The sequence below is a fragment of the Stegostoma tigrinum genome, chromosome 21, assembly GCF_030684315.1.
Source record: "Stegostoma tigrinum isolate sSteTig4 chromosome 21, sSteTig4.hap1, whole genome shotgun sequence".
Lineage (NCBI taxonomy): Eukaryota > Metazoa > Chordata > Chondrichthyes > Orectolobiformes > Stegostomatidae > Stegostoma > Stegostoma tigrinum.
This window is the reverse complement of record NC_081374.1, coordinates 56,004,142-56,019,587: the sequence shown is the minus strand read 5'-3', so window position 1 is coordinate 56,019,587 and position 15,446 is coordinate 56,004,142. Positions and strand designations below refer to the sequence as shown.

General features: G+C 46.6%; 1 protein-coding gene across 10 annotated transcripts in view; it reads right to left on the bottom strand.

The window, feature by feature from the left end:
• Positions 1-2,149: 2,149 nt before the first annotated feature.
• LOC132210852 (utrophin-like) overlaps positions 2,150-15,446 on the bottom strand; it is a 245,844-nt gene continuing 232,547 nt past the window's right edge. For 9 of the 10 annotated variants that reach the window (XM_059653528.1, XM_059653524.1, XM_059653525.1 and 6 more), the window contains 2 exons: positions 9,530-9,798; positions 2,253-5,424 (listed from right to left, as the gene is read on the bottom strand). In XM_059653528.1, the coding sequence (XP_059509511.1) occupies positions 5,263-5,424; positions 9,530-9,798 (431 nt within the window). In that variant the 3' untranslated portion in view covers positions 2,253-5,262. Of the gene's footprint in view, positions 5,425-9,525; positions 9,799-15,446 lie in introns of all 10 variants that reach the window. The other variant, XM_059653531.1, reaches the window with a different exon arrangement.

Sequence of the window (15,446 nt, the reverse complement as noted above, 5' to 3'; positions counted from 1 at the left end):
TGTTATCCTTTTGTTATCAAACATCTCTGTGTGCAGTGATCAGCAGGGTTATAACATGGAGGTGTCGGAACAGGATTGTTTAGATTCCCTACAGTGTGGAAACAGGCCCTTTGGCCCCACAAGTGCACACCAAACCTTGGAGCATCCCATCCAGACCCACGCCCCTGAACACTATGGGCAATTTAGCAAGGCCAATCCACCTAGCGTGCACATCTTTGGACTGTGGGACGAGACTGAAACACCTGGAGGAAACCCACGCAGACACAGGGACAAGGTGCAAATTCCACACAGACAGTTGCCTGAGGCTGGAATTGAACCTGGGTCCCCAGTGCTGTGAGGCTGCAGTGCTAACCGCTGAGCCACCGTGCCGCCCCATATCGTGTTGCTTTTGCACAAACTTTGATGAAGAGGAAAATGCCACTGATAATGGGAACTGCAGATGCTGGAGAATCCAAGATAACAAAGTGCGGAGCTGGATGAACACAGCAGGCCAAGCAGCATCTCAGGAGCACAAAAGCTGACATTTCGGGCCTGGACCCTTCATCAGAGACGGGGATGGGAAAGGGAACTGGAATAAATAGGCAGAGGGGGGGATGCGGACCGAAGATGGAGAGAAAACAAGATAGGTAGAGAGGAGAATACAGGTGAGTAGGTAGGGAGGGGATAGTTCAGTCCAGGGAAGATGGACAGGTCAAGGAGGCAGGATGAGGTGGTAGGTAGGAAATGGAGGTGTGGCTTGAGGTGGGAGGAAGGGATGGGTGAGAGGAACAACAGGTTAAGGAGGCGGAGACAGGCTGGGCTGGTTTTGGGAAGCAGTCGGGGGAAGGGAACGGCTGGGCTGGTGTCGGGGGAAGGGAACAGCTGGGCTGGTTTTGTGATGCAGTCGCGGGAGGGGAAGAACTGGGCTGGTTTTGGGATGCAGTTGGGGAGGGGGAGTTTTTGAAGCTTGTGAAGTCCACATTGATACCATTGGGTTGCAGGGTTCCAAAGCGGATGATGAGTTGCTGTTCTTGCAACCTTCGGGTGGCATTATTGTGGCACTGCAGGAGGCCCATGATGGACATGTCGTCCAAGGAATGGGAGGGGGAGTTAAAATGGTTCGCGACTGGGAGGTGCAGTTGTTTGTTGCGAACCGAGTGGAGGTGTTCTGCAAAGCGGTCCCCAAGCCTCTGCTTGGTTTCCTCAATGTTGAGCGGGTCAGGAGTGAGGGGGCAGGTCACTGTGTCGGGGCCAGGACTGCAGGGGCAAGTCACTGTGAGCGGGTCAGCACGGAGGGGGCAGGTTGCTGTGAGGGGGTCAGCACGGAGGGGGCAGGTTGCTGTGAGGGGGTCAGGACAGAGGGGGGAGGTCGCTGTGAGTGGGTCAAGACTGAGGTGGCAAGTCGCTGTGAGGGGCTGAGGACTGAGGGGGCAAGTCGCTGTGAGCGGGTAAGGATGGAGAGGGCAAGTCCTTGTGATTGGGACAGGACTGAAGGGGCGAGTCGCTGAGAGGGGGTCAGGACTGCAGGGGCAAGTCGCAATGAGCGGGTCAGGACTGCAGGGGTAATTCGCTGTGAGTGGGTCAGGTCTGCAGAGAGAAGTCGCTGTGAGCAGGTCAGGACTGCAGGGGCGAGTCACTGTGAGCGGGTCAGGACTGCAGGCGCTAGTCGGTGTGAGCGGGTCAGGACTGCAGGCGCTAGTCGGTGTGAGCGGGTCACGACTGTAGGGGCAGGTCGCTGCGAGTGGGTCAGAACGGAGGGGACAATTAGCTGTCAGCGGGTCAGGACGGATGGGGAAAGTCGCTGTGAGCGGGGCAGGACGGAGGGGGCAAGTTGCTGAGAGCGGGTCAGGACTGGAGGGGGCAATTCGTTGTGAGCATTTCACTGAGGCACTGTATCCCATTTCCATCTGTCAGTGCATCCCATTTGTCTCAGTCACTGCATCCCTATTTCCCTCCGACACTGCATCCCTATTTCACTCAGTCACTGCATCCCATTTCACTCAGTCACTGCATCCCATTTCACTCAGTCACTGCATCCCATTTCACTCAGTCACTGCATCCCATTTCACTCAGTCACTGCATCCATGCTGCATGGTATATGCTATGTATAAATGTGGCATAAAATCCTGACTTGTATGTTCATTTCCTCTTGTAATAACATGTGGCATCATTAGCATCCTTAATCACTTGCATTTAATCGGAAAGCCTGGTACAAACACCAGATAACATGACAGTCCGAACAGAACGCATTTTCCAATGCTTTAAACATATAGTCATGTGTGTCTCAGTGAATAAAAATCCTCCTCATTTTACTGCAATTAAATCTCATAATAAAGGGAGTATGTCTGAAAGTCGTCTCATCCGAAGGAAACCAGACTTGCTCCAGGAAAGCTGCTAAATATATCAAGAAAAATATATATGAAATGATTCTAGAAATTTCTGCAACACAAAGATCAAAGGAAACAATAGTTTGATGAACACACTGTTAAGTGTTGCACTTACACATCACATTTTGGAAAACAAACCACACTGATTTTCTACTTTATAAAAAAAATTGTTCCAAGTCTTCATTATGCAGCACTGCAGTGAACTGAAAAGGTGTAGAATTTTAACATGCATAGAAAGTATGTGCACAAGTCAAAGCAAACAAAAAAAAGCCACTTCTGTCCTAAAAAGACAATATTATATGACAAAAAGGCAGGGAAGTTTGAGAACACAGCATCATGCTTCCTGCAGAGATAGAGTTTTGCCTGCGTCATAGGGCCGATCAGGGATGGCATAGGGAACTTGTGTGTGGAGCCTGAGGAGGTAGGGGAAGCCCTAAATGAGTTTTTTGCTTCTGTCTTTACGAAAGAAACGAACTTTGTCGTGAATGAAACCTTTGAAGAGCAGGTGTGCATGCTGGAATGGATAGAGATGGACGAAGCTGATGTGCTGAAAATTTTGTCAAACATTAAGATTGACAAGTCGCCAGGCCCGGATCAGATTTGTCCTCGGCTGCTTTGGGAAGCGAGGAATGCAATTGCTTCGCCACTTGCGAAGATCTTTGCATCCTCGCTCTCCACTGGAGTCGTACCTGAGGACTGGAGAGAGGCAAATGTAATTCGTCTCTTCAAGAAAGGAAATAGGGAAATCCCTGGCAATTATAGACCGGTAAGTCTCACGTCTGTCGTCTGCAAGTTGTTGGAAAGGATTCTGAGGGATAAGATTTATGACCATCTGGAAGAGCATGGCTTGATCAAATACAGTCAACACGGCTTTGTGAGGGGTAGGTCATGCCTTACAAACCTTATCGAGGTTTTGAGGATGTGACTAGAAAAGTTGATGAGGGTCGAGCTGTGGATGTGGTGTATATGGACTTCAGTAAGGCATTTGATAAGGTTCCCCATGGTAGGCTCATTCAGAAGGTCAGGAGGAATGGGATACAGGGGAACTCAGCTGCTTGGATACAGAATTGGCTGGCCAACAGAAGACAGCGAGTGGTAGTAGAAGGAAAAGATTCTGCCTGGAAGTCAGTGGTGAGTGGAGTTCCACAGGGCTCTGTCCTTGGGCCTCTACTGTTTGTAATTTTTATTAATGACTTGGACGAGGGAATTGAAGGATGGGTCAGCAAGTTTGCAGACGACACAAAGGTCGGAGGTGTCGTTGACAGTGTAGAGGGCTGCTGTAGGCTGCAGCGGGACATTGACAGGATGCAGAGATGGGCTGAGAGGTGGCAGATGGAGTTCAACCTTGATAAATGCGAGGTGATGCATTTTGGAAGGTCGAATTTGAAAGCTGAGTACAGGATTAAGGATAGGATTCTTGGCAGCGTGGGGGAACAGAGGGATCTTGGTGTGCAGATACATAGATCCCTTAAAATGGCCACCCAAGTGGACAGGGTTGTTAAGAAAGCATATGGTGTTTTGGCTTTCACTAACAGGGGGATTGAGTTGAAGAGTCGTGAGATCTTGTTGCAGCTATATAAAACTTTGGTTAGACCGCACTTGGAATACTGCGTCCAGTTCTGGGCGCCCTATTATAGGAAAGATGTGGATGCTTTGGAGAGGGTTCAGAGGTGGTTTACCAGGATGCTGCCTGGACTGGAGGGCTTATCTTATGAAGAGAGGTTGACTGAGCTCGGTCTCTTTTCATTGGAGAAAAGGAGGAGGAGAGGGGACCTAATTGAGATATACAAGATAATGAGAGGCATAGATAGAGTTGATAGCCAGAGACTATTTCCCAGGGCAGAAATGGCTAGCACGAGGGGTCATAGTTTTAAGCTGGTTGGTGGAAAGTAGAGAGGGGATGTCAGAGGCAGGTTCTTTACGCAGAGAGTTGTGAGAGCATGGAATGCGTTGCCAGCAGCAGTTGTGGAAGCAAGGTCATTGGGGTCATTTAAGAGACTGCTGGACATGTATATGGTCACAGAAATTTGAGGGTGCATACATGAGGATCAATGGTCGGCACAACATTGTGGGCTGATGGGCCTTTTCTGTGCTGTACTGTTCTATGTTCTATGTTCTAACTGTGGGCACTGTAAATCAGCAACAAAAGCAGAAGTTGCTGGAAAAGCTCAGCAGGTCTGGCAGCATCAGTGAAGAGTGAGATCTGAGGAAGGGTCACAGGACGCGAAACATTAACTCTGACATTGTCTATGTCATAGTGAGTTATGTCTATTGCTTCAGCAAAATCCAACCAACTCTGAATGAAAATCAATGCTTAAGAAATATCCAAAACATCCGCTGTCCCCGTTGTGGCTTCCTCCACATTGGGGAAACGATGCAGAGGCTTGGGGACCACTTTTCAGAACACCTACGCTCAGTTTGCAATAAACAACTGCACCTCCCAGTCACGAACCATTTCAACTCCCCCTCCCATTCCTGAGAGGACATGTCCAACCTGGACCTCCTGCAGTGCCATAATGACGCCACCCGAAGGTTGCAGGAACAGCAACTCATATTCTGCTTGGGAACCCTGCAGCCCAATGGTATCAGTGTGGATTTCACAAGCTTCCAAATCTCCTGTCCTCCCACTGCATCCCAAAACCAGCCCAGCTCGTCCCTGCCTCCCTAACCTATTCTTCCTCTCACCCATCCCCCCTCCCACCTCATGCCGCACCCCTATTTCCCTTCATCCCGCTCCCTTGACCTGTCCGGCCTCCCCAGACTGACCTATCCCCTCCCTGCCTCCCTACCCGTACTCTCCTCCATCCATCTTCCATCCGCCTCCCCCTCTCTCCCTATTTATTCCAGAACCCGCACCCCCTCCCCATTTTCTGAAGAAGGTTCTCGGCCCGAAACGTCAGCTTTTGTGCTCCTGAGATGCTGCTTGGCCTGCTGTCTTCATCCAGTTCCACACGGTGTTATCTCGCGTTCTCCAGCATCTGCAGTTCCCATTATCTCTCCAAAACAAAGGCTGCTGTCTTTCAAAACCCAATCTCAGATTTTGCAGATAGTCCTTACCCTGAAAAAATACCAAATATGTATAAACAGGAAAACTGGAGGTGAAACCATTCAAAAAATTTTCATTGGCACAACAAATGTTCCAACTGTAAAAGCAGGTTAAGCACCTGTATATAAGGAAACTTTAAACAGACACTTACAGCCAACAAATGTGAGAAATTTCCATTTCTTGCTGGATTACCAATTTTGCTGTTGGGAAAATAGGCCTCGGCTTAGCAATGTAAATTCAAACAAGATAGCCCCCTCTCAGAACTCAACACTCAGTCGTAGAGTTCTGTTTTCACAGGTTGGCGTATAATAGCATCAAGCACAATACACCAAATCTTCTTTGGTACCTTTTCCTTCCATAAAACTGCTTTTAGTAGATGCACACAGAAATCATTTCATACACGTTGAACAGTTGCTAAGTTCAAGAGGCCAGTTCCAGCACTTCGACTTGCATCTGCTTCATCATCAAAACAGAACAAAATAAAGACCCACTCTTTGTAAGTCACATTTTCCATTTTTAGTGACGAGGTGAAGTGCGAGAACTGCTCACTTGATGTTAAAATCTCCTAAATATGTCCCTATATATTTCAATTCTGTGAAATATGTGGAATGAGTTCGAGAGAAGGATTAATTTTCTTGTGCTGGGAGAGAGCTGGGACAGATAAAATAGGTTGAATGGCCTCCTCCCATGCTAAAAATGTCCATAACTGTTCTTGGCCCTGCGAAATTGAAGTGGCCATCCTTTCATTATGACTGTGAGACGCAGCATGTTACGATAGATGGTACAATGAAGAAATCCTTTGTTATTAATGAATTTTTCAGCACTAGGCATTCTTCCCAAGTCAAATGTTCGATATGTACCTGTTGCACTGACTTGGTTCCAAACAGTTATAATGTGGAGGTGCTGGTGTTGGACTAGGATAGACAAAGTCAGAGCTCACATGACATCAGGTTATAATCTGACAGGTTTATTTGAAATCACACAAGCTTTGGGAGTGCAGTCCCTTCATCAGGTGCGGTCAGGGAGGTAAACACACAGACACACAATTGATAAGCAGACAGATCAAAACATCATACAACTGGTGTGAGTGGAGTGTCAGATAATAAGTCTTCATCCAGGATGTTTGTTTGTTTGCAGATATTTTGTTGAAGAAACACACAACTTGTCGTTACAGTCAGTGTGGTATCTTATAAATTCTTGCTTTTGAAATAAAGGTTAAAACTCTAAGACAGATTCTGAACACAAGCCTCGAAACTACAAGTCAGAGTCTGACCTGAGATGCCACCTTTTGTACATTCCTGTTGCGCTGCCTGATTATCATGACAACACAGCACTGACATTGACTTTATAAACGCTTTACTTGCCTCTAACACTCTTGGTCACCTGTACAGAGTTATTATCTGACACTCCACTCACGCCAATTCTATGATCTTTTGATCTCTCTGCTTATAAGCTGTGTCTCTCTGTGGTCACCTCACGAACTGCACCTGATGAAGGGGCTGCACTCCAAAAGCTTGTGTGATTTCAAATGAACCTGTTGGACTATAAGCTGGTGTCATGTGACTTCTGACTTCAAACACTTACAGAATGTGTCTTCAATCCTACCGTGACTTGACAATAAGTCAACTTCTTAAAATTTATAAAATGAGAATGTCAAGTGAAGTATGTCTAACCTTGAGCGTTTAAAAAAGGAAATATTACAACCACAGTCCAGTCAGACAGTAAAGACAGAAGGAATGATTGAATCGACTGTGTCTGACACCACACAATTAATCCCCCTGATGGAAGAAAGGTTGGCTGCGTTCTCTTTCTTCAGGAACGTCCAGCTAATACCACCTTACTACTGCTTGTTTTATTCATCTCATGTTCCATCTAATTCCTTGCAGTCTTGGTCAAACCTTCATGTAATTTATTCAAATTTTCAATGAAATAAATTTAACTTTATATTCCACAATTTTAACATCTCCTTTTAAGGTTTGAACAGTTCAGTTCGTACAGTGCACATCTTGTGTTATTAACTGGAGAACATGGTGGAAAAATCAAGATATATTGACAAGTAAACAAATGGCTAACTTCTGTTTCCTTGTCAGTAATGCCTTTTGAACAGAACATAAAGTTGCGCAACTATGTCGAGATAACAATTTAAAACTGGGAAGACCACTTTGTGGTCCCCACACCAATCTCTATTCACTACCTACTGATTGCATTACTCCGCCTTGGCAACAATGTAATATTACGCTTGTCTCAGCACAACCTTGGCATCTTGTTTATCCCATGATGAACGTCCGACCACACATTCATGCAATCCCTAAAGCTGTCTCTTTACATCTTTTCAATTCTGCCTACCTGTCTCTTGTCTTGGCTCATTAGCAGTGAAACCTTCATCTGGAACTACTTCACTTCTGGACCTGACAATTCCAATGCATTCCCTGTTGGAGTCCCACATTTGCCCATTGAAAACTTGACGTCGTCTAAAACTCCACTGCCCGAGTCTCACCTTGAACCAAATCCTCTTCTCTGTACTTTCTACCTGACTGCTACTATTAACAGTAATTTTATTAAATTCTCATTTTTGTTTACAAATCGTTCCTTGGCTATGCCTATCGCTATTTTCGTAATCTCCACCAGTCCAACTATACTTCAGGATATCTGCACTCGTCTAATTATGTCCTCTTGCCCACTCTTGATTTTAAACGGCCCACTACTAGTTGCCAAACATTTAATTGTGTCGGCTTCAAACCCAAGAAGAGACTTCCTACACCTTCAGCGAGCAAACTCACATCCCGAACCTCAACCCGAGCAACAAATCTTCTCAAAACTCGCTAACTTCCTACACCTCTTGGCCTCTGTACGTTTTCTCTTTTAAGGCACTTTTTAAAACAATCCTCTTTCATCAAGCTCTTGACTGTCAGAACTAACAACTTAATAAGGCTCAGTTGTATTCTGGGATTGTGAATACTCCTTTCAGACGCCTTCAAAGTTTCCCTCCATTAAAGAGATTTTATAAGTGGTTCAAGTCATTGCCAAGCAGAGGGGGACGAATTGGGGAGTTACTTCAAAGAGCTATGATATGCCAAACGACCTCCTTCCACACTGGCCAACTCTGATTCTACAAAAACAAAAATGATTTTCAGACTTGGGAAGATCCCTCAAAAATGTCACATCTAACCAGCTTATGGGCAGAGTCGAGCTGCTGAGATGATAGACCAGGATTTAGGGGTACCAGGAGTGATAATATGCTGAACACAATCAAATTTTGAGGTTGTAGAATGATGTGGTCTTCAGCATTTTTGACACTTGGACCATTTTCCTTCCTTTCCACAGAACAAGTCAAATAGCGGCAGCACAATGTTGCATGGCCGCTCAAGCCTGCTCCACCGTCGATGATGATTGTGGCTGGTCTTCCACATCAATTAAACTTTTGCTCATATCTCATCCTCTTCTCAAAACATCGATCTATTCACGTGTAGTATCCCTCTCGCTAACTTCATGAGAATTCATTCCAATCACTGAACTCCTAACGCTGACCCACCCCAGGTCAAAAAATTCAGCTGAGATCAGGAACTGATCTCGCCTGTATGGCTGAGCTGGCTTTTAAAAAGTTTGCCGGTGAGAGAGTCCCAGTGAGAAACATTCATTAAAAAAAATAATTGCATGGATTGCTCTCCAATCCTAAACTCTATTCAAATTCAGTTGGTTTGTGATGCAGAGTGATGCCCTGCAGAGAGGGCTCAATTGCCATACCAGTGAGCTGACCACAAAGGGTCTTCGCCTCAACCGCTCCACTTGACTGAGGCGTGGTGATCTTCAGGTTAAATCATAACCAGTTGTCTCTCTCTAAGGAGTCGCCAAATGGCGTGCTAAGACTTTACCTTTAACCCTGATAACATGGCAACAAGCAGATAACTCAGCTGATGTCACTGACTAATAGAATCCTCAATTATACTGATATTCATGTTGTGATATCATCAGAAGGCATGCTCAACTAACTTTTAATTTGCAAATTCAGTTAACAACCATTCAATCAATATGACTGAATACTCATATTACTGATCGTCTCGATACAACATTCTGGTTACATCTGTTCATAAGTGAAGTGTAATGTAATTGCACTTACTGTGGTTTTATCAATGTGATCCTGCAATGAGTCAATAAGCAGGTCACCCACAGGTTGCCAATCAGTGTGGACCCCCTCAGCTGTTATCACATGAGCCTCAAGATCATCCAGCGCTTTCTGCAGTTCTTGAAGTTTCTCCAACGCCTTTTCCACCTGTTTCTGCCAGTTGCTCGCACGGGTTTTCAATTGCTCCCAATTTTCCTTCACTTCTGTTGACTGTTTGCGGACAGCTTTGGCAATTCTCTGGGCTCTCTCTTCCGGGGTAGGTTCTGGAAATATGAAGTGCAAATAATTTATCAACTGTTCATGATTTTGATCGATAGATTTTCTTTCTAAACCCCTTTCCTTTAAAAGGTCTCTCTGGACTTTCTCCTGAAATTGGGATATATGAGACTGAAGCACATCAATGATAAATTCTGTAATTAGCTAGCAGGTCGTGGAGCCATGAACAGAGAATCACAGAGAACCAATACAAAGCCAAATAAAATTCCGCAGATATTTGAAATTTGTCACTACCAAGGAAGCTTTAAAAAAGGAAAAGGATTAGTGACTAAATGGGTACAATTCTCAACAAAAGATTTGAAAAATCCTTTCAGTGCATCTTTCAGAGCTATGAGACAAACATCCAACACAAACCAACTTTCATCTTTCAGGACTGGCAAGTTAGAATGATAAACCCAAAGTCTACCCTGCATAGTTCGCTCTAGAACTCACTTAATGAGGTTGTTAAGAGATGTAGAGATAACAAAGTGTGCAGCTGGATGAACACAGCAGGCCAAGCAGCATCTGAGGAGCACAAAAGCTGACATGTTGGGCCGAGACCTTTCATCAGAAAAGGGGGAGGGGGAGAGAGTTCTGAAATAAATAGTGAGAGAGGGGGAGGCGGATCAAAGATGGATAGAGGAGAAGATAGGTGGAGAGGAGACAGACAAGTTCAAGAGGTGGGGATGGAGCCAGCAGAGGTGAATGTAGGTGGGGAGGTAGGGAGGGGAGAGGTCAGTCCGGGGAGAACGAACAGGTCTCCGGGGCGGGAAGACGTTAGGAGGCAGGAAATGGGGGTGGGGTTTGAGGTGGCAGGATGGGATAGGTGGGCTGGTTTTGGGATGCGGGAAGGGGAGGGGTGATTTTGAAGCTTGTGAAGTCCACATTGATACCATGGAGTGCAGGGTTCCCAAGCGCAATATGAGGTGCTGCTCCTGCAACCTTCAGGTGGCATCGTTGTGGCACTGCAGGAGGCCCAGGATGGACATGTTACCTGAGGATTGGTAGGGAGAGTCGAAACAGTTCACGACTGGGAGGTGCAGTTCTTTAGTGCAAACTGAGCACAGGCGAAGCGGTCCCCAAACCTGTTTGGTTTCCCCGATGTAGAGGGGGCCACAATGGCAACAGTGGATACAGTCTACCACATTAGCAGATGTGCAGGTAAACATCTGTTTGCTGAGGAAATTCTTCCTGGGGCCTGGGATGGGGGGGAGGTATCGGGACCAGTGAATTTTAAACGTTTTGATGACAACATTTATGGATATGCAGGGAAAAGTGCTGGGTGTCGGGAGTGCTAGAGGGGAGTGTGGAGCGGATAAGGGGGTCACCTAAGGGTGGTGGGAAAAACGTCTTTGGTGGTGGGGTCGGATTGCGGATGGCAGAAGGGTCGGAGGACGACGCATTGAATCCAGATGTTGGTGGGGTGGTACGTGAGGGCGACGAGGACACTGTTTTGGTAGTTATTATGGGGTGCGGGTGAGAGGGATGAGTTGTGGGAAACGCGGGTGACACGGTCGAGGGTGTTTTTGACCACTGAGGAGGGGGAAGTTCCGGTCCTCGAACAACCCTCAACAGTTTCTCTTTCAATTCCTCCCACTTCCTACAGACAAAGAGGGTGGCCAGGGTAGCCAAATGGGCCCAAGCTATGCCTGCCTCTTTGCAGGTTACATGGAACGCTCCCTCTTCCGTACCTACACTGGCCCTCAACCCCACCTCTTCCTCCGTTACATTGATGACTGTATCGGCACCGCCTCGTGTTCCCACAAGGGGCTCGAACAGTTCATCCACTTCACCAACACCTTCCTCCCCAACTTGAAGTTAACCTGGACAATCTCTGATACCTCTCTCTCCTACCTGGACCACTCTATTTCCAACCACTGAGAAACAAATATCCATTTCAACTCCACAAATTCCCACAGCTACCAAGATTACACCTCCTCTCACCATATTCCTGCAACAATTCATCCCCTATTCCCCATTCCTTTGCCTCTGCATCTGCACTCCCAGGATGAGGTATTCTATTCCAGTATATCTCAGATGTCCTCATTTTTCAAAGACCACAACTTCCACCGCTCTGTGGTTGATAACGCCCTCGACCGTGTCTCCAGAATTTCCTGCAACAAATCTCTCTCACCCCACCCCGCAACAACAACCAAAACAAAGTCTCCCTCGTCCTAACGTACCACCCCACCAACCTCCGGATACAACGCAGCATCCTTCGAAACTTTCAGATTCTCTGGGAGGCTACGGAGGAGGTGGCGGAGCCTTTGGCCTTGATCTTTGAATCCTCATTGTCTACAGGTTTAGTACCAGAAGGCTGGAGGGTTGCAAATGTTGTGCCCTTGTTCAAAGAGGGCAGTAGAGATGACCCAGGTAATTATAAACCCAGTGAGCCTTCCGTCTGTTGCAGGAAAAGTTTTGGAAAGGATTATAAGAGAGAGGATTTATAGTCATCGAGCAAGCACCAATTTGATGGGAGATAGTCGACATGGATTTGTCAAGGGCAGGTCGTGTCTCACAAGCCTCATTGAGTAATTTTGGAAGGTGACCAAGCACGTGGATGAGGGTCGGGCAGTTGACGTGGTGGACATGGACTTCAGTGAAGCCTTCGATAAGGTTCCACATGGTAGGCTATTGGAGAAAACATGGAGACATGGGATTGAGGGAGATTTAGCAGGTTGGATGAGAAACTGGCTTTGGCGAAGGAGGCAACCAGTGGTGGTTGATAGAAAATATTCAGCCTGGAGTCTGGTGACTTCTGGTTTGTCTCAAGGATCTGTTTTGGGACCACTGCTGTTTGTCATTTTTATAAATGACTTGGACGGAGGCATTGGTAGATCGGTTAGTAAGTTTGCAGATGACACTCAAGTCGGTGGAGTGGTGGACAATGTGGAAGAATGTTGCAGGTGACAGGTAGACTTGGATGAACTGCAGAATTGGGCAGAAAGGTGGCAGATGGAGTTCAATGCGGATAAATGTGAGGTGATTCACTTTGGGATGAATAATAGGAAGGCAGAATATTGGGTCAATGGAAAGATTCTTGGTAGTGATGCTGTGCAGAGGGTGTCGATCTATGTCGATCCCTGAAAATTGCCATCCAGGTTGATCGTGCTGTGAAGGCGGCTTCCGGTGTTTTAGGTTTTATTGGCAGTGGGATTGAGATCCAGAGCAACTGTCCAAAAAACTGGTGCGGTCTCATTTGGAATATTGCGTACAGTTCTGGTCGCCCCATTACAGGAAGGATGTGGAAGCATTGGAAAAGGTGCAGAGGAGATGTTGCCTGGTCCGGAGTGAAGGTCTTCTGAAGAAAGGCTGAGGGACTTGGGTCTGTACTCATTGGAGAGAAGGTGGTTCAGAGGGGATTTAATAGAGACATACAAGATGATCAGTGGATGAGACAGGGTGGACAGTGTGGGTCTTTTTCCGAGGATGATGACGTCAGCTTGTATTCGGGGGCACAGCTTAACAGTGAGGGATAATAGATTTGAGATAGATATCAGAGGCAGGTTCTTTACTCAGAGAGTGGTAAGGATGTGGAACCCCCTGCCTGAAAATGCAGTTAGCTCAGCCACATTCGGGGCATTTCAACAGTCCTCGGATAAGCATATGGATGATAATGGGATCGTGTAGGGGGATGGGCTTAGATTAGTTCACTGGTCCATCCACATCATCGCAATGAGCAAAAAAGCACACCGTTGTCTCTACTTCACAGGAGGCTAAGGCAATTGCGTGTGCCCACAAGGGCAACTTTCATTGATGTACCACAGAAAGCATCCTATCTGGATGCATATCACAGCACGGTTCCTCTAGCAAAACAATTCCTAATTATTATGGCTCCTGCCTTTCTTCTTCCAGGCAGAATTGGTTCTGCTTTGTCATAACTAATTTGGGAGAAAATCCACGCTCAGTCTAAGTTAATTCTTCCAACAATTCAGATACCATGGAATACTGAGCAATGAGTTGGTGTGTGAGAAAAAGAGAGAGAGAGAGAGAGAGAGAGAGGGAGAGGGAGAGAGAGAGAGGGAGAGGGAGAGAGAGAGAGAGAGAGAGAGAGAGAGAGAGAGAGAGAGAGAGAGCCAGAGAGGTTGGGGGGTGGGGGAGGAAGAGAGAGCGCGCGAGAGAGAGAGACAGCGCGAGAGAGAGAGACAGCGCGAGAGAGAGAGACAGCGCGAGAGAGAGAGACAGCGCGAGAGAGAGAGCGAGAGAGAGAGAGAGCGCGAGACAGAGAGAGAGAGAGCGAGACAGAGAGATGGGCGATGAGGGAGAGAGGGAGAGACAGACAGACAGAATAGGTGACAGAATGTGAGTGTGTGAGCGCCTGCATCAGACACTGAGAGAGATGTTGCTGAGGTGGAGATAGTTGAGAGTGTCGATCACCAACAATCTCTCCTGGTCCACCCAGATCGTCGCAATGGGCAAAAAAGCACACCAAATGTCTCTATTTCCCCAGCAGGCTAAGGTAATTTGGAGTGTCCGCAAGGTCAACTTTCATTCATGTACCAGAGAAAGCATCCTATCTGGATGCATGTCACAGCATGGTTTGGCAACTGCTCTTCCTAAGATCACAAGAAACTGCAGAGTCATGAACACAGCATAGTCCATCATGCAAACCAGCCTTCCATTCGTTGATTCCACCTCTACTTCCCGCTGCCTCGGGAAAGAAACTGACATAATCAAAGGCCCTTCTCACCCGCCAATTACACTCTCTTCTCCCTTTTTCTGAAGGGAAGATGTAAAAAAAGTTTGTATACATGCGTGAAAAGATTCAAGAACAGCTTCTTCACTGCTGTTATTGGACATCTGAATAGGACACTGAAAAGCTTAAATCTAATTTTGATCTTGCTCTCTGTGCATCTTCTCTGTAGCTGTCACTATGTTCCGTTTCACTCATGCGCCTTGTTTGATATCACCTGTCTATACTGCATGCAGAAGAAAACTTTTCACTGTACCTGGGCACATGTGACAATTATGACTCAAATCAAGATAATAAAATGTGAGGCTGGATGAACACAGCAGGCCAAGCAGCATCTCAGGAGCACAAAAGCTGACGTTTCGGGCCAAGACCCTTCATCAGAGATGCTGCTTGGCCTGCTGTGTTCATCCAGCCTCACATTTTATTATCTTGGATTCTCCAGCATCTGCAGCTCCCATTATCTCTGACTCAAATCAAATTGACTGTGTGCAAGAGAGAGGTGAGCATATGATTGTGCTCAAGAGTGCAAAGACAGTGCATGAAAGTGTGTGTGTGCGCACGACAGAATGTGTGTGCCAGTGACTGTGCTTGAGAGTGTGTGAAAGGGAGTTAGCACAAGAAGGGAGTGTTACAGCATGCATGAGGGAGTGAGTGTGTCTGTAAGTGTGAGTGAGCTTGACAGCAAGTGAATTTGCAAACCTAAGTGTGTGAGGGAGAGATTTGTGGTAGTATGTGTGTACTTGAGAGTGAGAGCATTGGCAAAAGATCCTGCAACAGTGCATGCAAGTGTGCCACAGAATGTGTGCAAGACCGTGTACGACTGTGTGACGGTATGGAGTATGAATGAGTGAGAATGTGACAGAGTGTGTTCGTGAGAGACTGTGTTCCTGACTTTTTTTTGTGTGTGTGTAGTGTGTTTGTGCATGAGGGACAGAATATGCATGTGCAACATAGTGTGACTGT